Source organism: Peromyscus eremicus, chromosome 2 (genome assembly GCF_949786415.1).
Source record: "Peromyscus eremicus chromosome 2, PerEre_H2_v1, whole genome shotgun sequence".
In the NCBI taxonomy this organism is placed as follows: Eukaryota; Metazoa; Chordata; class Mammalia; order Rodentia; family Cricetidae; genus Peromyscus; species Peromyscus eremicus.
Window position 1 is genome coordinate 99,009,843 of NC_081417.1, and position 24,093 is coordinate 99,033,935.

At 37.6% G+C, this 24,093-nt stretch overlaps 1 protein-coding gene across 4 annotated transcripts in view; it reads left to right on the plus strand.

Annotated features, from left to right (window-relative positions):
• The window catches only part of Ccdc171 (coiled-coil domain containing 171), a 257,585-nt gene that overhangs the window by 188,991 nt on the left and 44,501 nt on the right, over window positions 1–24,093 (plus strand). For all 4 annotated transcript variants that reach the window (XM_059254493.1, XM_059254492.1, XM_059254495.1 and 1 more), the window contains 2 exons: window positions 3,727–3,872; window positions 6,278–6,332. In XM_059254493.1, the coding sequence (XP_059110476.1) occupies window positions 3,727–3,872; window positions 6,278–6,332 (201 nt within the window). The remainder of the gene's footprint in view (window positions 1–3,726; window positions 3,873–6,277; window positions 6,333–24,093) is intronic.

The window sequence follows — 24,093 nt, forward strand, 5'->3', positions numbered from 1 at the left end:
ACCTTTTTGCAATAGTATTTTACTAGAAGCATTTGCTTTTCCCCTCCTGGATCATGAGAGGTATACATTAAGGTAAGTAGTAACTGAAAAGAAATACCATAAAGATATGTGGTAGATGGGATATAATTTTAAAAATTTGCTTTCAAGCATTTTTGGATTTAAAATGAAAAGTAAAATTTTTGAAAGTATTGACACATGAGTTCTTGGGTCAGTGGAATATTTTTCTCTTTTAAAAGACTCTTATTATAATATGTAGCATTAACTTTCTAACAGCTCAAACTGTTCACAACACCATTTAAAGATAAGTTCAGTATCAGGCTTTGAGTTTTCTTTTCTTTTCTTTCTTTCCTTCTCTTTTTTTGTAAATATTAAGACCTGAGTACAAAATGAGGGCTGTATTGTGGATTAAGTGAAGTATCTCAAGGCTGTGCCGTTCTGATAACTGAACCCGGAGTGACCTTTCTCAGACACAATTACAGAGCTGTATGTTTTTCCTTTAATTTCATCAGGGGTTTAATTAGTATACAAATAAAACTTCCCTTATCTTCCTTTCTACCTAATTGGCTTGTCTTCGCTTATATATGAAGTATGTGAGAGTGGGCTGTAATTAGGGTGACCGTGTTAACCTTTTTTCCTCCAATGCACTGTTGCCTAAAGGCCTCAAGGCCTAAAAACAGCGCTTTGGATTATTGCTTTGCAATCACTCTGGCTGTCCCATAGGTTTTCTCATGAGCAGAAGGGCTTTGGGTGCTGCAGGTTCCCACTGCTTAACAGGATCTTCATTCTTTTCCCCACTAAATGTTTATTGATTATCTCGCTGTTCCAGGCTCAGCCTCCAACAACTTAATATCAGGTGACAGTCAGGAGAGTTCTCCAAGTAATTAGAGTTGAGCATTGGGGGAACAATTAGGAGCAGAGTTATTAAACTTGATTTATCCTATTCTCTCCTGAACAGTTTCTTGGATATCAGAACATCACACTTTCACAATCTACCCTGGTTGAGAAATTAGTGGCTAACCTGCTGCTTATCACTGTTGCCTTGCTGCCCAGAGGCACACCCTCTTGGTTCCAGTCATTCAGCTGGAAATATTAGAGTCCATAAAATTTATTGTGGGTTTTAATTAGGGAATCTGAACAAGAGAAGAGAAAAGCACAACTTAAAAATTCACAAGTAGGGTGTGTATTTTACATGTGAGATAGATTTATATGCAAGTATATAGTATATATAAAATTAGTTTTCTTTAACTGAACCTCAGAATTTTTAAAAGGATCACAATTTTTGATCAGAAAGGTTAATGTTAAGAAGACATTTTTGATCCACTTTCTATAATTTTGTCTTTTACACACATTTGCATGAACTTTAGGGCCCATTGATATTTATACATTCCTTGGTTAGGTCCCCCAACCCTTTAAAACAAGAATTCTATGCCTAAAAGTAAAACAACAGTGTTCTATTTAAAAAACTTTTATGTTTTTATTTTCACATGCAAGGATCTCTGTAACTTTGTGTTTCTTTTCCATACCTTTATATGCTTTGAGGGGTCTGATGGCCTGTCCTAGCTCTTAAGAGATGAACTGGAAAGCACAGCCAGGAGACAGTTGGTATAGAAAGCACTGATGCTGGGTTCTGTCTTCTGTCAGTGTATAACATAGATTGCTGAACAGACCATTGTGTTTGAAAATGAAGCAAACGGATGAGCTCAGATTGGACAAGCCAGGCTGGAAACAGTATGTTAAAGCCCAGACAGCCCCTTCACAAGTGGGCACTCCAGTCTTAGGACTTACTGAGCAAGGCAGACTTAATGGATTAGCAAACATTTATCATTTCCTTTGGAAGAAGAGTTAAAGCTTTATGCTAGCTGGTGGTAGAAAAGTGGCCTTTTTTTAATTGCTTGGGATAGATCAGAAATAATAAGTTTAAACCAAATAGCTTTTGTTTTTTAAACAAAGAATCTCTTGATAGTTCAATGCCTTTAAGTATCTTAACAAAATTACTAGAATTGGAATGGTTTTTAAAAAAATCTGTTCTTTGTTGTCTTTAAACATTTTTTGAATATTTCCTTGGCAAAACATTCTTTTTCAAAATTTTAAGATAAATTAATTTTTTAACATCAAAAATAAAGACACAACTTCTATAATAATATATAATGTTTCAATACATTTATACATTATGTAATGCTTAAATCATATCAAACACATCTGTCTTCCAAATACTTATCATTTCTTTGTAGGGAAAAATATTCAACTCATTTTTTAGCTTTTAAAAATATATGCTATATTGCTTTTACTTATGGTCACCTTCCTGCACAGTAGCCCACTGGAACTTCTATGTAACTATCATGCAGTACCCATTGATCAACTTTGGGGTATTCTTAAAGGTCCATTAATATTAAAGTTTGAAAATAAATTTAAGTATCTAACACATAACCGTTGTTGCTTTTTACTTATGTTTTGATGCTTGATGCTATGTGAAGTTATTGGTTGACTGAAAGTGAATTACTGAATATAAAAGCTTGCAGCATTTTTAAACACCTGATTTGACTGGATTGCTTTAAATTTCTTGTCATTTGGGGTGAATTGCTTTAGCTCACATAAGTGGCTTAGATTTATAATATCTTTGTGACTACATTAAGAAGAGAATTTCAGACATGAAACTGAATGTATCACTTCTTCATGGGAGTTGTGAAACCCAGCTGTGGATATTCACATGTGGCTAAAGTAGCAAAAGGAATAAAGCAGAAGTGTGTGCAGTCAGCTGTTTGGCTGACTGGTCAACAAATTTAATTGTAAAATCTATTCAATAAGCTTATTTTCGAAATTTTAGAAGGCAAAGGATGAACAGATTTTTGGTGATCAGGGGATCATTTGATTCCTATACCATTTTACAACCTAGAATTTTAAATGTGGTCTAGAAAATACTCCTTAAAATTGTTTCTGATTCTAATACTTTCTCCCTCAACCCTTTAAAAAAGCTGTGCAATTGCATGCTGGAATTCCTGTGCTAAGTTGATGTTTAAAGAACTCTGAATCCACAGTTTGTAATTTCTGTCATTAGGAAACATTTGTAAACCCTAAATCATTATGAACACCAGTATTGAGTGTCTCGTTAGTTAGAACATGGTGATCATACTTATGTAGTTGTCTTTGATGTGGAAGTTATTTGTTAGGAAGCAAATAAAAATTATTTCTGAGTCCCATTTGTTTACTGGAATGTGTAGAACAATCTGTCACAGACAGAGTTATAAAAACATGAGCCCACCGTTTATAAAAAAAAAAAATGAGCTCACCATTTCCTCTGGTTTCCTTCCTTCACCCACGCACTCCTGGGGGAATCTGAAAGCTCTTAGTTATGTCAAGAGTTAAATAGAATCTAACCATCATGTGCTTTGTCCCATCAATTCTTTACTTTTCATCATTAAAAGCAAGCATTTATGACTTCAGATTTCTGTAATAAGAAATTTTTAGTAATAATACGGTTTGTTTGTTTTACTTTGCACAATAAAATAGAGTTGCATTTTGTAGCCAAATATTTCTCAGAATGGTGTAGTTCTCATTTCTAATTAGCAGGTATGTAAAATTTTGCAGAAAGTTTGTTAAACCTTGCTGTGTAATGACCCAGCTCTCCTTCTCAGTCAGGCTGTGTTCTTCTCTGTCTAATAGCCTATGGCATAAATTGAAGTTAATTATCAGGACTGACAAGTAGCTCTGTTTTCTGTCTGCTCGCAGAGTCTCTCCGAGGCAAAGATGGAGCTGAGAAGGAAAGATCAATCTCTACGTCAGCTCAATAGACATCTTACCCAGCTGGAGCAGGACAAGCGTCGACTGGAGGAGAACATCCATGATGCCGAGAGTGCCCTCCGCATGGCAGCCAAGTGAGCGTCTGGACCGTGGGGAGATCACTTAAAACAGACAAAAGATCAATTCTTACTTTCATGCTCTGGGTTTTAGCCCTGGATAATACAGTGCTAGAAAACAAAAGTGCAGCTGTCTGTCTTTGAAATTCTCTGATATACCCTCAAAAAGAAAACTCTTAACACACTAAGTGTATATTTTATAGAGAAGCCTCAGAAAGCATATGCTTCTGTTATATAGCCTCAAATTATGCATATCTGGTGCTCAGTGTTGGTATTACACGTTTGCAACCACGTTTTCATTAATGTGGAACGTAAGATTGTTTATTTAAGTTTCACATAGGTATGTTATTTGTTTCTATTATTTATTCTTTATCACCTTCTTCTCCACTGACTCCACCCCAGATTTTCCTTTGTAGAGTCTACTGATATTACAAGTAATATTTCCATGAGGAGATGTTGATATACAATTAACACGTGCATCATAGCCTTAAAATGCAGCTAAAACAGGTTGATCATGGGAATCCATTTAAGCTTATATATGTATAAGCTATAGTATGTTTAATAGAAAAATACCATTTCAATGTGGACAGCTGTGTAAATGTAGACAATGTTTTATCCCATTACCATGTAACAAGTGGACATACATACACTTTGAAGTTCAACAGTTCTCTTAAGCTTTTTATTGTTCCCTATAACAAGGTTTATGAACTAATTTAAGACAGGCTATTGTTCAACAGCATAATGAAAAGAATTAAAGAAACATGTGATTCTAATTGATTCACTGTTCTGTTTGGAGTTTTTTTTTTGGAGTTTTTAATTCATGAAAATGAAAAAACATTAATTAAAAGTTTTTGAGACAGACTCCTGTTAGATACAAACTATGAATTGTGACTATACTCTATAAACTGCAGGGATAAGCCTGTAAATCATGGAGTAGGCATCTGCAGTCTTAGAACAGCAGTCACTATTGCTTCTGGGTTGATGACATCACCTATGCAAGACGAGACAATGAATTCCAAAGTACAAATATTGGCTTGCTTGGATAACCACCAATAGTTTTTTTTTTAATTGTGCAGTTATATAACATTGCAGCTCCATATTAAATATATATAGCTTTTATTTCTAAAAATATGTTTGGCTAACTCAGATTTTTTGCCATCTTCTCTGTCTCCTCACATTGAGTGAAGAAAGACTAGGCAGTTAACCCTGAGTCTCACAGTACACTGGGGTTCTTAGGTGTGTGGGGACAGGGTTGTAAAACCTCTGGATTTCTGTTGTGTTTTTACAGTGCTGTGCTTAACTCAGGATTCAGGTGTCTATGGCTTGTTTCCATTGGCATGGGATCTTATACAACTAAAGGAGACTGATTAAAACCTGGGATGTCACTATATCATTTACATTTCCCATTCCCACATTGCTATTAAAATCTAGTCTTTAGCATTTTCACTCAGAGTTTGATTTCATGATGAAAGCTGAATTAAATACACAGGCTAAGAAGTGAACTTGTAACTGTACAAGTGTTGTCGGTCACAGAGGATTGAATTTCATTGTGGCTGCATGAAGGGACTGCGAAGATAGGCGATATTATTATTAGTTTTTTGTTTTTTTGAGACAGGATTTCTCTGTGTAGTTTTGGTGCCTGTCCTGGATCTCGCTCTATAGACCAGGCTGGCCTTGAACTCACAGAGATCCATCTGGCTCTGCCTCCCAAGTGCTGGGATTAAAGGCATGTGCCACTGCCGCCTGGCTAGGTGATAATATTTTACACAGCATCACCACTTAGAGTATTTTGCTACCAATATGATTTAAAGAATGTCTTATTTTTTCAGACAATTTTAAATTGTGAATAATGAATAATGTAATCATGGTTTCTTTATCTTTTCCATTCTTTTAACTTTTGATTTCTTTCCTGCAGTTTAGGACAAGTGAGCACAAGAAATAAGTGTATATGTATTAGTGGCTATGGTTATGTTTTACACTTTTTTCACATGTGTTTGGTGTGTGTGTGTGTGTGTGTGTGTGTGTGTGTGTGTGTGTGTGTGTGGTGCGTATGACGGCCATAAGTTGACATTGAATCTCTTTTGTGATTGGCCCCGACTCTATTTGTTGAAACAAGGTTCTCACAGAGCTTGGAGCTCACCAGTTTCCTCTAGTCATGCTAGCCAATTTGCTCTGGGAGACTGTGTCTGCCTTGTGAAGACTGGGATTATAGCCTGGCTGCCATGGCTTCCCATTGTGTGCTGGGGATCTGGACCCTGTCACATTTGCCAGCAAGCACTTCATTCACCAGGCCACCTCCCCAGCATCAAGTGCTATGCTTTTAAAGGGAGATCAGAGACAGCTAGGATTAGTGACTAAAATGGAAACAAATATAAGAAGACTTGGGTTATACTCACACTTAATATTTTCTTTCTTTTTTCTAGAGACAAAGAATGTGTTGCTAATCACATGAGAACAGTAGAAAACATGCTTCATAAGGTATTACAAATTTTTAAAATCATTCAATTTCTGCTCTGATTATTCTAGTCATTATTTTATTAAGTGCAAAGTAGTTTAATTATTTTTGACCATCTTTTAAAGTAAATTAGCAAAAACATACTTTGGAAATGACTATGTACTATATTGTCATTTGTTTTCTAGAACTCATTTTAGGTACTTGGTAAAACTATGAAAATTACGTTTTCTCCAAACTGGTCTAAATGCACTGCAGTTATTTGTGGTCTTTATTGAGTGGTCCATAGGCCACCACCATTCTCACCTGACACAATATTGGACTGTTGTCAAACAACTGTCCATGTATGTACACATGGAGAGAGAGGATATATTGGCAATAGTTGTGTACCCTCGCTAGATAATAAGTTATTCAAATGGAAATTTCTTACTTATATGAATGTATTCTTAAAATGAAAAATCCATTTAACAACCTATTATTTTCAGAACTGATTGCTTTCATATTATAAACTATGACTTAATATGTAGTAATTAGCAGCACAAATGTGTTACATTAGTAAAAAGTTGTTAGCTATTCATTGTGTAAGCACTTTGAGTAAAAGATATGGTCATTATTTCATCAAGAATTCTTTACACTTATTTGTTTATTCATGTACTGTGTGTGTGTGTGTGTGTGTGTGTGTGTGTGTGTGTGTGTGTATGCACACACTCACATGGTACACTTATGGAGGCTAGAAAGCAACTTGTGGAAGTTATTTCTTTCTTTCCACTCTGGGTTCTGAGGATTAAACTTGGATCATCAGGCTTGGTGACAAGTGCTTTTGTCCACCAAGTCATCTTGGCAGCCCCTCATTATTTAAAAGTAATATTATTTACATATTTGTGTTATTATCTAACTGACATTATTTTGGAAATGCAGATATCTAATACTTTTAAGATATATGGAAGTAATGAATGACAAGAATTTTAAAAACCTAAAATTAATACTTAAAATTCTTCTCTCATATGTTACATCCTGACCTCCTTGTATTTCCCTTAAAAACAACAACAACAAAAACAAAACAAGGCAGGCCTTCCAGGGATATCCAAACATAGCCTAACAAGATACAGTAGGATTAGGCACAAACCCTCATATCATGGCTGGACATGGCAACCTACTAGGAGGAAAAGGTTCCCAAGAGCAGGCAAAAGAGTCAGAGATACTCCCCATTCCCATTGTTGGGAGTCCCACAAGAACACAAAGCTACTCAGCCATAACATATGCAGCGGACATAGCTCAGACCCATACAGGCCTCATATTTGTCCCTTCCTATAACTAATGCTTTTAAAGAAATAAAATAATAGCGAATTAGCCAGGGGGTGGTGGTGCACGCCTTTAACTCCAGCACTCAGGAGGCAGAGGCAGGTGGATCTCTGTGAGTTTCAGGCCAGCCTGGTCTACAGCAAGAGTGCCAGGACAGCCAGGGCCACAAAGAGAAACCCTGCCTCAAAAAACAACAAGGACAACAACAAAAAACAAAAACAAAACAAAAAAAGAAAAAATAATGAGCTAATATTTTAATACATTTTAACACTTAAAAAACACTAATCTGTATTCTTTGAAGTTTTGAAAATGACATTTTTAAATCACTAAAAATATTCTGGAAAAATCTAGTAGTCTGAGTTCTATTTTCATTTAGGATTCTTTAAACCGTGGTCTCTTTCTTTCCCCAGAGAGTTTAGCCAGTAGTATAGTTTAATACTCACACCAAGTAGGTGTGTGCTTCAGATCTGAAATTTAGATTTTCAGCAAAGTGTGTCTTAGATATTTTTATCTGCTGTGTCTTAGGATGGAAATGTCATATGTATAGCATGCCCCTTATATAGTTAGCGTTGACTTTGAAATCTAATTGTTCAGCTCTCCAGATGGAAGAGAAATGTTAGGTAGAGCCTAACTTGTCCAATTGATGTAGATTCCAGGGAAAGCCATTGTCAACGTAAAGTGCAAATATTAGACCCTGTCCTTATGCAAATGGAAAGTGTCTATTTGAATATAATAAGACTAAAGGTAACAGGACAACTATAGTCACACAGTTCTTCAGTTGTTTTTTTCTTTTTGTCACACAAAAGAAGAATGTCTGCAGCACTGGTCTGATGCCTCCTACTTCAGAAGCCATAGATAACTATTTTGATTTTTGGCTTTGGCTAATAATGCAGTGGTGTTTAACTTGTCAGTTACTTTTCAAGCTTGAAGTAAAGATTTACAAAAGACTACTGATAATTAGGGATAGTTATCTTTTTTTGTGAAGTTCTGCATGAGAATGATTGGTTGACAAGAGGGTCTTGAAGCTCTCAGAGAGGTAGCCATACCTGTCCTTAGGTCACAGTGTGCCACACAGGTATTTTTCTCGTGTTTTTGGAGACTGTATGGTATAGCTTTATTTACTGCCTTTAACACATGGCTTAAGAGTATCAGTTATTATAGAATAAAACTAACTATAAGTTGACAAAATGAATTTAAATATTACTTCTAATATAGTAAATAATTTGTTTCCATGAACATATTTCTGCATTTTAAAACATTTTAATGATATTTGCTAATTCCTAAACTTGACACACTCCATTAAACTTTTCAGAATCTAAAACCATATTGTATAAAGCGATTATCTATCTACTATTTTTTAATCCCACTTGGGACTGATGCTGGTATTAAATAAGAAAAATAATCACTTTTTTTTAAAAGCACATGCAGGGCCAGCGAGTTGGCACTTGCTGCTCAAGCCTGATGACCTGAGCTTATCTCTAAAGCTTGGATGGAAGGAGAGAACTGAATCCCAGAAGTTGTCCTCTGACCACCACCATTACTACTGCTTCCCCTCACCAGGCAAACACACATATGTGTACATGTGCACATACACTAATAACATAGTTTTTAATTTAAAAGAAAAGAGGGAGAAGCATGTACACAGTTGGTTCTTGATACTTAGCAGTTTTACACCTGTAGTTTTAACTAAGTACAGATTCTCTCTCTCTCTCTCTCTCTCTCTCTCTCTCTCTCTCTCTCTCTCTCTCTCTCTCTGTATGTACATGTGTCATGTGGACATGTGTGTATGCATGCATGTGGAGGCTAGAGGTTGGTGTCAGGTGTCTTCCTCAGTCTCTGTCCACCTTATTCTTTGAAACAGGGTCTCTCACTCAGCCTGGAGCTCATTGGTTCAGCTAGCCTACCTGGCCAGTGAACTCCAGGGAACTGGCCGACCTGTCTTCCCCATTGTTATTTTGTATGTGAACCACCAATCCTAGCTTGTAGGTGTGGTCGGTGATCTGGAATCAGACCCCTGTGCGTGTAGAACAGACACTTTACTAACGGCACTATTTCTCTAGCCACTCCTTCTCAGATCTTGGAAAAGAAATATGCCTGCGCTAATTAAACATGTGGAGACTTGCTTTCTTCTCAAACAGCACAGATAATAACTATAGTGGAATTCTATTGCATTTTCGTTGCTTTAGGTAGATATAACCTAGAGATGATTAAAAAAATGTGGGAGGAAGTGAGATGGCCACTCTTTGGTAGACTGTGCGTTTAGCATGCATGAAGATTGAGTTCAGTACCTAGCAGCAACAAGAGAAATAACACAAAAGACATGGGAAGGTAATCTAAGTTCTATACAAACACTGCATCACTCGGGTGGGGAATTGGCATCCTGAAGTTTATGTCTCGAGTAGGCCAATGTCTCATCCTGGAGCCAGTCTTTGACAGGAACAACTATTTTTTTCCAAAGAATAATTTTGATTATTTTAAAACATATATTTATTGGGTTGGAGAGATGGCTCAGCCATTAATAGTGCTCTTTCAGAAAACCTGAGTTTGATTCCCAGCACCTATAACAGGTGGTTCACAACTGCCTGTACCTCCAGCTCCAGGGGATTCTGATGCCTCTGGCCCCTGCAAGCATGAACACTCATGTGCACATACCCACATGCAAACATATAATTAAAAATGATAAAATTAAAAACCATGTATTTATTGAGGCCTTTTTTTTGAAATAAGGTCTTGATTTGTAGTATAGATTAGACTCAAGTTCACCATCCTCCTGCCTCAATCTCTCAATTGCTGAGATTATAGGCATGTGTTCCTATGCCTGGTGATGTGAATTTATGATGCAGGTCAGAAGTTAATTTTTTATTGATATTCTTAGGGGATCAATTTTAGGGTTGGTGTTAAGAAAAAGGAAAACAAGAAGGAGTCATTACAATGTTTCATGATGTACATTTTTGAGATACATTCATTTCTCTATTGAGTTGAATTCCTAGCTGGCTTTATATTTTGGAAAATCTATATCTATTGAGCTTTTCATCTACAAAAAAGTTAATCATTTTAACCATTTAAAATGCATAATGTATAATTCAGGTGCTAGAGAGATGGCTCAGTGTTTAAGAACCCTTGCTGCTCTTGAGGAGAGGCCATGAGTGCCCACATTAGGCAGCTTACAACCACCCATAACTTCAGCTCTATGGAATCCAACACAGACACACAAATAGTCATAACACATAAACCTTACAGTGCAGTCTGTTGATTTGAATACATTAACACTGTTGTACAATGATCATATTAACTAATTGTATGACATTTAAATCACCTTGAAATAAATGCCTTGTTCACAAAGCAATTATTTCTTGCATATCCTTCATCTACTTTGACAAACATTTGTCTATTTTCTATCTCTTTGATTTTTCTATTCTGGATAGTTGAAATAAATACAACCATACAATATATGACCCTTGTTGTCTGGCTTTTTTCATTTGGCATATTTTTGTCAAATTTCAGCTACCTGGGGAGTGTATTAATGGTTCATTTCTTTTTGTGGGAGAACATTATTCCATTATATTGGTATATTACATTTCAATAGTGTCTGGACTAACTTACATTCCTACCAACAATGTAAATGGTTTCTCCCTTTCACTCCCCGGTTCTTTTCAGTATGTAATATTTGTCTTGATAGTAGGCATTCTAACTGGCATCAATTTAATTTTTATTTCTGTTTCCTTTACTGCCAAAGATATGAACTTTTTTTTGTGTATTTATTGGCCTTTTGCATTTCTGGTGAGAAGTATAAGTTCAACTCACTTGCTTGTTTACTGATTAGATTATTTGTTCTTTTGCTATTTAATGTTCTGAGTTGAGTTCTTTGTATATTCTGCATATTAAACTGTTGCCAGATGTATAGCTGGCAGAGATTTTATCCTATTCTGTAGTCTATATTTTCACTCAGTTATTTCTGTTGCTGTGCATAAGGTTTAGCAATTTTTTTTTAGTTTTAAAAATTTCATACAATATATTTTGATCATATTCTCTTCCCTCTCTTAACTCCTCCCAGATATTCCCCATTTCTACCATCCAGCTTCATGTTGTTTTTCCTCTCTCAAACAACAACCAAAAAGAAAACAAACTCCAAACCAAATCAAATCCAACCAACCAACCAACCAACCAACCAAACACACAAAAAAGCATGTAAAAAAACATGGAGCTAAGTTTGTGTTGGTCAACTACTCCTGAGGATGAAGACTGCCTTGCAGTGTACCTAGTGTTACTCCATTGGAGAAAACTGATTTTTCCCTCTTTTAGGGGATATAAACTGCAGATAGCATCTTGGCTATGGGTGGAACTTTGTGTCCACTTTATTTCTTCATGCTGGGATTTTGTATGGCTTGATATTGTGCAGATCCTGGGCATGCTGTCACAGTCTCTGTGAGTTCATGTATGCATCTGTAGCAGGCTTTCTTTTACTGTCAGCCCCCAAATCATGACATGGAGACATGCTCAGCCTTAGCTTAGGCTTGTTTCTAGCTAGCTTGTTTTTAACTTAAGTAACCCATTTCTATTAATCTATGTGCTGCCCCGGGCTCGTTTATCTCATCTACATATTGTCCATCCTGCTTTCCTGCTTCTTCCGTGTCTGGCTGGCTGGCTCCCCTTTTCTTTCTGCCCACCAGTCCAACCAACCCTTCTCTCCTTAGCTATTGGCTGTTCAGCTTTTTATTAGACCAATCAGGTGCTTTAGGCATGCAAGGTGAAACAGCAGCACATCTTTACATAGTTAAACAAGTATTCTGTTCCGCAACATGCATCAGCCCTGTTGTATCTGGAAAACACAGTTTCCTTGGAGTCATCCACCACTTCTGGTTCTTACAATCTTTCTGCTTCCTCTTCTGCATAGATCATGAGACTTGATGGGGGGAGGGGTTTGATAAAGGCAGCCCATTTAGAGCCTAACATTCTGGTGTTTCTTATTCTGTGGTCTCTGTTAATTACCATCTACTACAAGAAAAAGCCTCTCTAATGAAGGCTGAACAGTGCACATGGGTGTAGGAATAGTTCATTAGGAGTTATTTTATTGCAATGTTCCTTTATTAGAGTAATAGTAGTAGGTTTTCCCCAATGGACAATGGTCTATCTCATTGAAGGTCTTGGCCTCATTAATATGTCAGGTATGGGTTCTATCTCATGGAATGGGCCTTATATCCATTTAAAAAGTGATTGGTTATTACCATAACCTTTGTGCCACTGTTGCAATACTCTGTCTTGCAGGTACCTACCTGCATTCTCATATCTCACAGGGTTTGTGGCTGTGTGAGATTGGTGATTTCTTATCTGGTAATGTATATAGTAACATCACTATGGATGTTAGTCAGCAAGAGTAAAGCTTTTTGTTGGACATGGCTCCATTTCTCCAATGACATAAGTATGTGGTCTCTTCAATAATAGAATTGTGCCATCAGGTTCTGATAACCAGTAGCATTGGCATGTGATGTTCTTGGGTGGCAGCTCTGGAAACCCTTTGGCCAATGACTCAAGAATATGTAACCCATCCTAGTACTGGAGGCTTTACTTAGTGTATAATGCCTATTGGGACATTGTCTTCCTCATTATATTGTAACTCCATTTAAATTCCATATTTATATATGGAAGCTTCATAAGTTTTCATGTGGCTTTTCAAAAGGCCTGCATTTGTTAGTTGTCCGTTCTCATAGTCCCTCCTTTACCCAGCCCTTCCTTGCCCCCCATTTAATACTCCTATTCAAGTTTCCACTCTATCTCTTTCTAACATTATTCTGTCTCCCCCTTTTTCAAAAATCCTCTCCTTCCCACTAGTCCCTCACCACATACCTAGCCTGTGTAAATATTCTAAATGAAGCACATGTATCCAAGGCTGAAAGCTAACACGTGTAAAAGAAAGCATGCAGTGTTTGTTTTCTGGGTCTGGGTTAACTTACACAGGATGATTGTTTCTAGCTCCATCCATTTACCTGAAAATTTCATTTTTCTTAACAGCTCTATTGTGTAAATGTACTACGTTTCCATTATCCATTCATCAGTTGATGGGTGTCTAGGCTGTTTTCAATTTCTGGCTATTATGAATAGAGCAGCAGTGAACATGGATGAGCAAGTGTCTCTATAGTAAGATAGAGAATCTTTTACCCAGGAGTGATATAGCTGGATCTTGTAGTAGATCTATTTTTACCTTTTTGATAACCTCTATATTTGTTTTCTATAGAGGCTGTATGAGTTTATACTCTCACCAGCAATGAGAAGTGTTCTCCTTTCCTTGTGTCTTTGCTAGCATATGCTGTCATTTGTTTATTAATCTTAGTCATTCTGACTGGGGTAAGATGAAATCTCCAGGTAGTTTTAATTTGCATTTTCTTGATGGCTGAGGATGTTGAACATTTTTCAAAAGTTTTTCTCGGCCATTTGTGGTTTACCTTTTGAGAACTCTGGGTTTACTTATATACCCCATTTTTTTGAATTGGGTTATTTGTTTTCTTGATGTTCAGTATATATATAAAATTTAATTTTTTTTCAAGATAGGGTTTTTCTGTGTATCCCTGGCTGTCCTAGAACTTGCTCTGCAGACCAGGCTACCTTGAACTCAAGAGATCTGCCTGCTTTTGCCTCCTGAGTGCTGGGATTAGAGGCATGCACCACTACGGCCTGGCTTCAGTTAAGTTCTTTGATACTCTTGATACTAATTCTTTGTCATATATATATATATATATATATATATATATATATATATATATATATAATTGGTAAATATTTTTCCCCATTTTTAGGCTGCTGCTTTGCCTAAATGATGTCCTTTGATGTACAGAAACCTTTCAGCTTCATGAGGTCCCATTTATTAATTGTTGGTCTTAGTGCTTGTGCTATTGGTGTCCTGTTCAGAAAGACCTTTCCTGTGCCAATGAATTCAATACTGTTTCCTACTTTCTCTTCCATCAGATTCGGGGTGTCTGGTTTTATGTTGAGGTTCTTGATCCGTTTGGAATTGAGTTTTGTGCAGAGTGATAGCTACAGACCTACTGTCATTCTTCTAAATGCATACAAGCTTTTAAATGTTACCATATCTTCTTTATCAGTTCTGGCTCTTATTTTCCAAGCTGTGGTGTTGTATTTATTGTCTATGCCTAGATCTTGAAGTATTATCTGTATGTTTTTCTCTACTAGTTTTAGATCTTAAGTTTTTGGCTCACTTTGAATTAATTTTGTACAAGGCAAGAAATAGGGATTAGTTTCTTCTTTTACATGTAGTTTTTCTAGCACCAATTGTAGCTAGAGTTTTTCTGCCTGGCCCACCTCAGGACAAATCTCTCTCACCTGCCAGACCCACAGCTGCTCAGACCCGACCAAGTAAACACAGAGACTTATATTGCTTACAAACTGTATGGCCGTGGCAGGCTTCTTGCTAACTGTTCTTACTGCTTAAATTAATCCATTTCTATAAATCTATACCTTGCCATGTGGCTTGTGGCTTACTGGTACTTTACATCTTCCTTGTCCTGATGGCAGCTGGCAGTGTCTCTCTCACCCAGCTTCCTGTTCTCTCAATTCTCCTCTCTGTTAGTCCTGCCTATACTTCTTGCCTGGCCACTGGCCAATCAGTGATTTATTTATTGACCAATCAGCGACACATTTGACATACAAACCATCCCACAGCACTTCCCCTTTTCTTTTCTTAAAAAAGGAAGATTTTAACCTTTACACATCTCCAAAGTCAGTTTGGTATATTTGGGAATTTGGGCGTAGCTTCTCTTACTACTTCCTGCTGGAGGGGGGCGCTGTATTTTATGGGGACACAAAGAATATTTTAGGATTATGGAGTAGTCCATGAGGGTGTATCATCTGAGCCAGTTGCCTTGAAATGGTTCTGGATGTTGGATCATCTGGGCCATGGTGTCATCGGAGACCTTTCAGGTGGTCTTGGCTGGTCAAACCCGATGTATCTTAATCTGGAACAAATCCATAGCCTCTGGCTTTCTGTAGAAACAAAAGCAGAGCCTCCTTTCCAAAGCAACATATCCTTACATGCAAATTTTGAAGTCAAGGTACCTTTAAAATATACATTTTGGCATAACTCAACAGCTTTTGTAATCAAATGTTTTTCTTCAGTTACGAATATCAAAGAGAACATAATCCAGATTCTCTGTGTGGTAGCCATCTTTACGTGGCTTAATTTTTTATATTGGCTTGAGCCTATTGCTTTAAACTGCAGCCTTCTAAGCCTGAAACGGTGCTGGTGCTATGGCTGCTGGCTCCGCCCACTTCAGCTTCCCAACATGGCGGTGGTACGTTTTCCGCCAGTTCTGGGAGCCATCAACTCTTAGAAATAGTGGGTCTGTGCTTCTATCAAAGCAGTGTATAGCCTAGAAACCTCTTTTTTTTTTTTTGTTTTGTACTAGCAAAGGCTAAATCTACCACACAGCTTAATGTGCCACTTGCAGAGGCCTCATTCCCGCCATACTGCAGGTTGAGCGCACATGCTAGGAACCCGCCATAGTAGCTCAAACACGCAGGCTGCCACTAACTTGAGAGAAACAACTAGGAGCTGTTTTTAGCTCCGTTTTAGAATCTTTTTTCTTAGGTTTTAGGTGGAAACTCTTGCCAACACGTTGGGCACCATTTGGCTAACTGGCTTGTGGCAGCCAAGCGTTCATAGCGACTTCGCTTTTTGATCCTTTGATGTCGGCTCTTCCTTAAGCAGGAGGTATCAGAAAAGTTACCACAGGGATAACTGGCCGTGGCAGGCTTCTCACGTTGGGTGCCATTTGTAGCTAGAGTTTTCCTGCCTGGCCCACCTCAGGACAAATCTCTCTCACCTGCCAGACCCACAGCTGCTCAGACCCGACCAAGTAAACACAGAGACTTATATTGGTTACAAACTGTATGGCCGTGGCAGGCTTCTTGCTAACTGTTCTTACAGCTTAAATTAATCCATTTCTATAAATCTATACCTTGCCACATGGCTCGTGGCTTACCGGCATCTTCACATGCTGTTTGTCATCGTAGCGGCTGGCAGTGTCTCTCTGATTCAGCCTTCCACTTCCCAGCTTTATTCTCCTCCTTGTCCCGCCTATACTTCTTGCCTGGCCACTGGCCAATCAGTGATTTATTTATTGACCAATCAGCAACACATTTGACATACAAACCATCCCACAGCAACCAATTTTTAAAAGACTCTTTTGTTAAAGTATGTTTTGGCACAATTATTGAGAATCAGATGGTTGTAATTGTATGAGTTATTCCAGTTCTTCTATTCTATCCCATTGATCTATGGGTCTCTGTTTGTCCCAATAATACACTGTTTTTGTTACTGTGGCCCTGTGGTATAGTTAGAAATTAGTTATCATGATGCCTCAATGTTTAGCCTTGGGGCTCAAGATTGTGTTGACTGTTGTAGGTAATTTTTTGTTTCAATATTAATTTTAGACTTGCTTTTTTATATATATCTAAAAAGTTGTCCTTGTAATTTTGATGGAGATTATGTTGAATTTGTAGATCTCTTGGTAATAAGGCAACTTTCATAATATTAGTTCTTCTCCATGAATATGGTATATTGGGCTGGATAGTTTTATGCCAACTTGACATAAGATAAAGTCACCAGAGAGGATGAAACCTCAATATAGAAAATGCCTACATAAGATAAGGCTGTAGGAAAAGCTGAAGAGTACTTTCTATATTAGTGATTGATGGAGGAGGGCCCAGCCTGTTGTGGGTGGTGCTATCCTTGGGTTGGTGGTCCTGGGTTCTATAAGGAAGCAAGCTGAGCAAGCCATGTGGAACAAGCCAGTAAGAAGTACCCCTCCATAGTGTCTGTTTCAGCTTCTGCCTCCAGGTTCCTACCATGTTTGAGTTCCTGTGCTAACTTCCTTCGATGATGAACAGCATGGAACAATATGGAAGTGTAAGCCAAATAAACCTTTTCCTCCCCAACTGGTTTTTCTCAGGTTTTCAATTTTCTTTCTTTCTTTCTTTCTTTCTTTCTTTCTTTCTTTCTTTCTTTCTTTCTTTCTTTCTTTCTTTCTTTCTTTCTTCCTTCCTTCCTTCCTTCCTTCCTTCCTTCCTTCCTTCCTTCCTTCCTTCCTTTCTCTTCTTTTTTTTTTTTTTTGTTTTTTTTTTTGAGACAGGGTTTCTCTGTGTAGTTTTGGTGCCTGTCCTGGATTTCACTCTGTAGATCAGGCTGGCTTTGAACTCACAGAGATCTGCCTGGCTCTGCCTCCCAAGTGCTGGGATTAAAGGCGTGTGCCACCACCACCTGGCTTGGTCAGGTTTTCATCACAGCAATAGCAACCCTAACTAAGACAGATGTCTTCTTCAGTTTTTTTCCTTATAAGGTTTTAAAGTTGTCATTGAAGAATTATTTCACTATCTTGGTTAGGTTCATTTCCAGTAACCCTTTGAACACTCCTTGCAAGGCCATTGTGAGTGGAGCTATTTTCCTGACTTCTTTCTAACCATGGTTTTTTTTTTTTTTTTTTTGGTTTGTTTGTTTGTGTATAGAAAAACCACTTTAAAAAACTGTTGAGTTTATGCAAGTTTGCTGAATGTATTTATCAAGTCTAAGAGTTTTCTGGTGGAGTCTTTAGGGTCTTTTAAGTATAGGATCATATTGTCAGCAAATAGGCTTCCTATTCTCATATCCTTTTATTTCTTTCTCTTGCCTAGTTGCTCTCACTAAGACTTCAAACAGTATCATACTAGAGTAAAACTTCCAGGGTGATGGTTATTTCAGCCGTGGAAGGAGAGAGGCCCTGAGAAACTAAAAGGCAGGTCTTTTGCTCTCCCTAGGTACGAGGTTTCGTTGTAAAAATTCCTAAGCCAGTTTCTTACCACTGCTCCAGTGAGTAGCTGAGAAGTGCAATAGCCCTTTCTGTGGCATCCCTCTAGTACACATATCCCCATCTTAAGCTTCATGTTTTCATAGTGCTAGCTGGTGCACCTGTGGGTCTTCCTAGGACTTTGTTTTTCATGGGGAAAAGCCAGTAAGCAGTGTTCCTCCATGGCCTCTGCTTCAGTTCCTGCCTTCAGGTTCCTCCTTTGAATTCCTTCATAATAGACTGACCAAATGTATAAGCCAAACCCTGTTCCCCCTCAAATTGTTGTTGGTCAGTGGTGTTTTATTATAGCAGTAGAAACCTAACTTTGAAAGATGAGTAGTGAGGAAAAGAAGGAAAGGAAAATAGTAAACAATAGATAGAAGCCTGGTAAAATACAGAAACTCTGAATTTTAGAGTAACAAAAGAAACAAGACAGCATAACAAGACAGAGCCATAAATAAATAGCTGGCCCATAAGGAAAAGAGGAAAACAAAGCTTTCTGGCACTAGACTTTTGGAAGTTTGTTATACTCATTCATTCCCTTCTAAGTTCTATTTAAAATTTGTGTTTCTTTGTGAATTCATTTTGATAATTTATTTTATTCAAGTTATCTACTTTGTCAACATGTAAATATTCTCTTAGCATGGAAAGTTAGAGTCCTCATTTAAAAACTTTCTTCTGGAGAGAAAAAAAGGGTGTGGATTTAAGTGGCAAGAATCTGGGGGCATGGCGCAGTTGGGTGATGGGAAACTATAATCAAAATATACTGTAGGAAACCATCTATCTTAATTAAAAACATAACTTCTTTTTAATGTAGTTGTTGACAGCCATAAATTTTAATAAATAGTGCATAAGTTTTGATTCTTTTGTGTATGCATCTATATTAAAATATTTTAAATGTTGCTATCATTTAGTCTTTAAGCTATTTGTCCTGGTTAGTAGTTTTCCAACTTGACACAAACTGAAGTCCTCTGAGAAGGAGGAAATGAGAAACTCATTGGAGAAAATGGCCTCCATTTCCTATAGGTAAGCCAGTGTAGCTCCTTCGTGGTTAATGACCTAATAGCTAATATCCACATGTAAGTGAAAACATACCATATTTATCCTCCTGGATCTGGGTTACATCACTCAGGATGAGTTTTTCTAGTTCCAACTATTTACCTGTGAATTTCTTTCTTCCTTTTTAAAATTAAATTTAATTTAAATTTTTTTAGTTTTTATTCTTATAGTTTTCTCTCCCTCCACTCCTTCCAGTTCTTCCCTATCTCCCCTCTCCTCCAGATCCAATTCCTTTCTGTCTCTAATTAGAGAAGAACAGGCTTCTAAGAGATTACAACCAAGCATGACAAAATAAAATGTAATAAGATAACACAAAAACCATCACACTGAGTCTGGACAAGACAAGCCAAAAGAAGAGAAAGAGTCCTAAGAGTAGGCACAAGAATCAAGAGAACCCACTCATTCACACACTCAGGGGTCCCATAAAATACTAAGCTGAAAGCTGTAATATATACGCAGAGGACCTGGGGCAGACCCATGTAGGCCCTGTGTTTGCTGCTCCAGGCTCTGTGAGCTCATATGAGCCCTGCTTAATTGATTCAGAGGGCCATATTCTCTTTGTGTCCTTTAGCCCCTCTGGCTCTTAGACTCTCTGCTACCTCTTCTTTTGGGCTGACTGAGCTCTGAGGGGAGAGATTTAATGGCGACATCCCATTTAGAATCCCTCTCTACATAATGCCTGTCTGTCTGTTGGTCTCTGCATCTGTTCTCATCTGCTGCTGGAGAAGCTTCTCTGCTGATGACTGAATATGGTACTGATCTTTGAGTATAGCAGAATATCATTAGGAGCCATTTTATTGATATTTTTTATTTTTTTTTAGACCAGTAGTATTTGGTTTTATCCTAGGTTTCCAGGATATCTAGTCTCTGGTTCTTGGGTATGGTTTTCATCTCATTGGGTGGACCTTAAGTCAAATCAGACATTGGTTGACCACTCCCACAAGTCCTGTGCCACCGTTGCCCTATCGTATCTCGCAGGCAGACAGATTGTGGGAAAAAGGTTTTGTGGCTAGGTTGGTATTAATGTTTCTCTTTGGTAGCCTGCACAGTACCTTCCCACACTAAAGGCACTAGAAAATATGGGTAAAGACTCAGTGTAGGCTCTAGCTTGACCTCTCAATGTTCAACGAGTTGTGTGGGCCTTGTCCTCAGCCATGCCCCCCCCCCCCATGTCAGTTTGTGGAGAGCAATCCATTGTCTTAAGCAACAGCCTGGGTTATTTGGGGATTTTCATAGAACCCCCTTAGCCAATAACTCAATTGAAAGCAAGTTAGTCACACCACTGGAAGCCTTGTTTGGTGACAAAAGATGGCCGCTTGAGACTCTACCTTATTAGAAGACTTCATTAGGATCACGTTCATGTATTTTAAGAAGTTTCCACTGCACTAGGTTTACATATCATCCCTCAAATGCTCCTCAAGTCTGTCTCTCCCTTCATTCTCTCCCTCAACCCTATCTCCCTTCCCCCCACCCACCTGATCCTCCTGTTCCTGTCCCACCCATAACATCTATTCTACTTCTGTCTCATAGAATGATCCATGTGTCCCTGCTAGACTATCCATCTATATCTAACCTCTCTGGGTCTACGGATTGTAGCTTGGTTACCATTTACTTGATGTCCACATATAAGCAAATGCATACCATATTTATTTTTCTGGGTCTGGGTTACCTCACTCAGGGTGATTTTTTTTCTAGTTCTGTCCATTTGCCTGAATGTTTAATGATGTTGTTGTTTTTTTTAACAGCTGAGTAATACTCCATTGTATAAATGTACCACATTTTCTTTATCCATTCTTAGGTGTTTCTAGTTTCTGGCTATTGTGAATAGAGCAGTAATGAACATGGTTGAGCAAGTGTCATTATGGTAGGAGGGAGTGTTTTTTGGGTATATACACAAGAGTGGTATAGCTGGATCTTGAGGTAGATTGATTCCCAACTTTCTGAGGAACTGCCTTATTGGCTTCCATAATGGCTGTACAAGTTTGTATTTCTGCCAGCAATGAGTGTCCCCTTATTCCACATCTTTGCCAGCATGAGCTGTCACTTGTGTAAATGATTTTAGCTACTCTGACAGGTGGCTGAGTACTATTTCATTGTGTAAATGTACCACATTTTGTTTATTCATTGCTCTGTTGAGGGACATTTTGGTTGTTTCCAATTTCTGGCTATTATGAATAGAGCAGTAATTAACATAGTTAAGCAAGTGTTTCTGTGGTGGGATGAAGTGTCTTTGGGTCTAAGCACAAGAGTAGTATAGCTGGATCTTGAAGTAGATCAGTTCCCAGCTTCCTGAGGAACTGTCACACTGATTTCCATAGAGCTGTACAAATCTGCAGTCCCACCGGCAATGGATAAGTATTCCTTTTACTCCACATCCATAGCTATCTTTTGTTTTATTGACCTTAGCCGTTCTGATGGGTGTAAGATTAAATCTCAAAGTAGTTTTGATTTGTGTTTTCCTGATGGCTAAAGATGCTGAACAGTTCTTTAACTGTTTCTCAGTCATTTGAGTTTCCTCTTTTGAGAATTCTTTTTAGATCTGTACCCCATTTTTAATTATTTCTTTTTTTGATATTCAGTTTTTTTCATTTCTTTACATATTTTGGATACTAGTCTTCTATTGAATGGGCAGTTGGTAAAATCTTTTCCCATTCTGGAGGCAGCTGCTTTGTCCAAATGACAATGTCCTTTGCCTTACAGAAGCTTTGTAGTTTCATGAGGTCCCAGTTATTAATTGTTGATCTTAGTGCCTATGCCAACAATGTTCTATTTAGAAAGTCTTTTCCTGTGCCATTGAGTTCAGGACTATTCTACACTTTCTCTTTTATCAAGTTTAGTGTATTTAGTTTTATGTTGAGGTCTTTGATCCACTTGGACTTGAGTTTTGGGCAGGGTGATAAATATGGATCTGTTTGTATTCTTCTACAATCAGCTATCTAATTTGACCAGTACCATTTGTTTAAGATGCTGTTTTTTTTATCCAGTGTGTATTTCTGGCCTCTTTATCAAAAATCAGGTGTCCATAGGTATGTGGATTTATGTCTGGGTCTTCAGTTTGATTCTATTGATCATGTCTATTTTGTGCCAACACCACAATGTTTTTATTATTATAGTTCTGTAATACATTTCAAGGCTGGAGATGGTGATACCTCCAGCAGTTCTTTTATTATTCAGGATTATTTCAGCTATCCTAGGTTTTTTGTGTTTCTATATAAAGCTGAGAGTTGTCCTTTCAAGATCTGTGAAGAATTGTGTTGGAATTTTGAGGGGGTTGCATTGAATCTGTAGATTGATTTTGGTAGGATGGCCATTTTTACTATATTAATCCTATTGATCCATGAGCATGGGGGGAATTGTCCCATCTTCTAATACCATCTTCAATTTCTTTCTTCAAAGACTTGAAGTTTTTAATCATAAAAGTCTTTCACTTGCTTGGTTAAAGTTACCCCAAGATGTTATATATTTTTGAGGCTATTATGAAAGATGTTGTTTCCCTGATTTATTTCTCAGTCTATTTGTCATTTGTATATAGGAAGCTTACTGATTTTTGTGTGTCTATTTGTATCTTGCTACTTTGCTGAAAGTGTTTATTAGGTGTAGGAGTTTCCTGGTGCAGTTTTTGGAGTTGTTTATGTATACTATACTATCATCTGCAAATAATACTTTGATTTCTTTTTTTCCAATTTGTATTCCCCTGATCTCCTTCAGCTGTTTTATTGCCCTAGCTAGAACTTCAAGAACTATATTGAAAAGATATATATATAGAGTGAGCAGCCTGTCTTGTTCCTGATTTTAGTGGAATTGCTTTGAGTTTCTCTCCATTTAATTTGATGTTGGCTATAGGCTTGCTGTAAATTGCCTTTATAATCTTTAGGTGTGTCCCTTTTATCCCTAATCTCTCCAAGACTTTTTTTTTTTTTTTTTTTTTTGGTTTTTCGAGACAGGGTTTCTCTGTGTAGCTTTGCGCCTTTCCTGGAACTCACTTGGTAGCCCAGGCTGGCTCGAACTCACAGAGATCCGCCTGGCTCTGCCTCCCGAGTGCTGGGATTAAAGGCGTGCGCCACCACCGCCCGGCCGCTCCAAGACTTTTATCATGAAGGATGTTGGATTTTGTCAAAGCTTCTCCAGCATCTAATGAGATGATCATTTTTTTTCTTTCAGTTTCTGGTAGAATTCTATGCTAAAAATATCATCAGGCTCTGGGCTTCTTTTGTTTGGGAGACTTAATTAGCGTTTTTGTTTCACTAGGGTTATTGGTCTGTTTAAATTGCCCATTTTATCTTAATTTTGGTAGGTGGCATCTATTGAGAAAACTCTCCATGTCTGTTGTTGTGTCTCCCCTTTTTATCTCTAGTTTTGTTACTTTGGATCTTCTCTCTCCACCTTTTAGTTAACTTGGATAACAGTTTGTCAGTCTTACTAATTTTCTCAAAGAACCAGCTCTTTTTTTCATTGATTCTTTGTATTTGTTTGTTTGTTTGTTTCTATTTTATTGATTTCAGCCCTGAGTTTATTTATTATTGTTTACTCCTTTTGGTGTTATTTTTTCTTTTCGTTATAGAACTTTCAGGTGTGCTGTTATGTTACCATTATG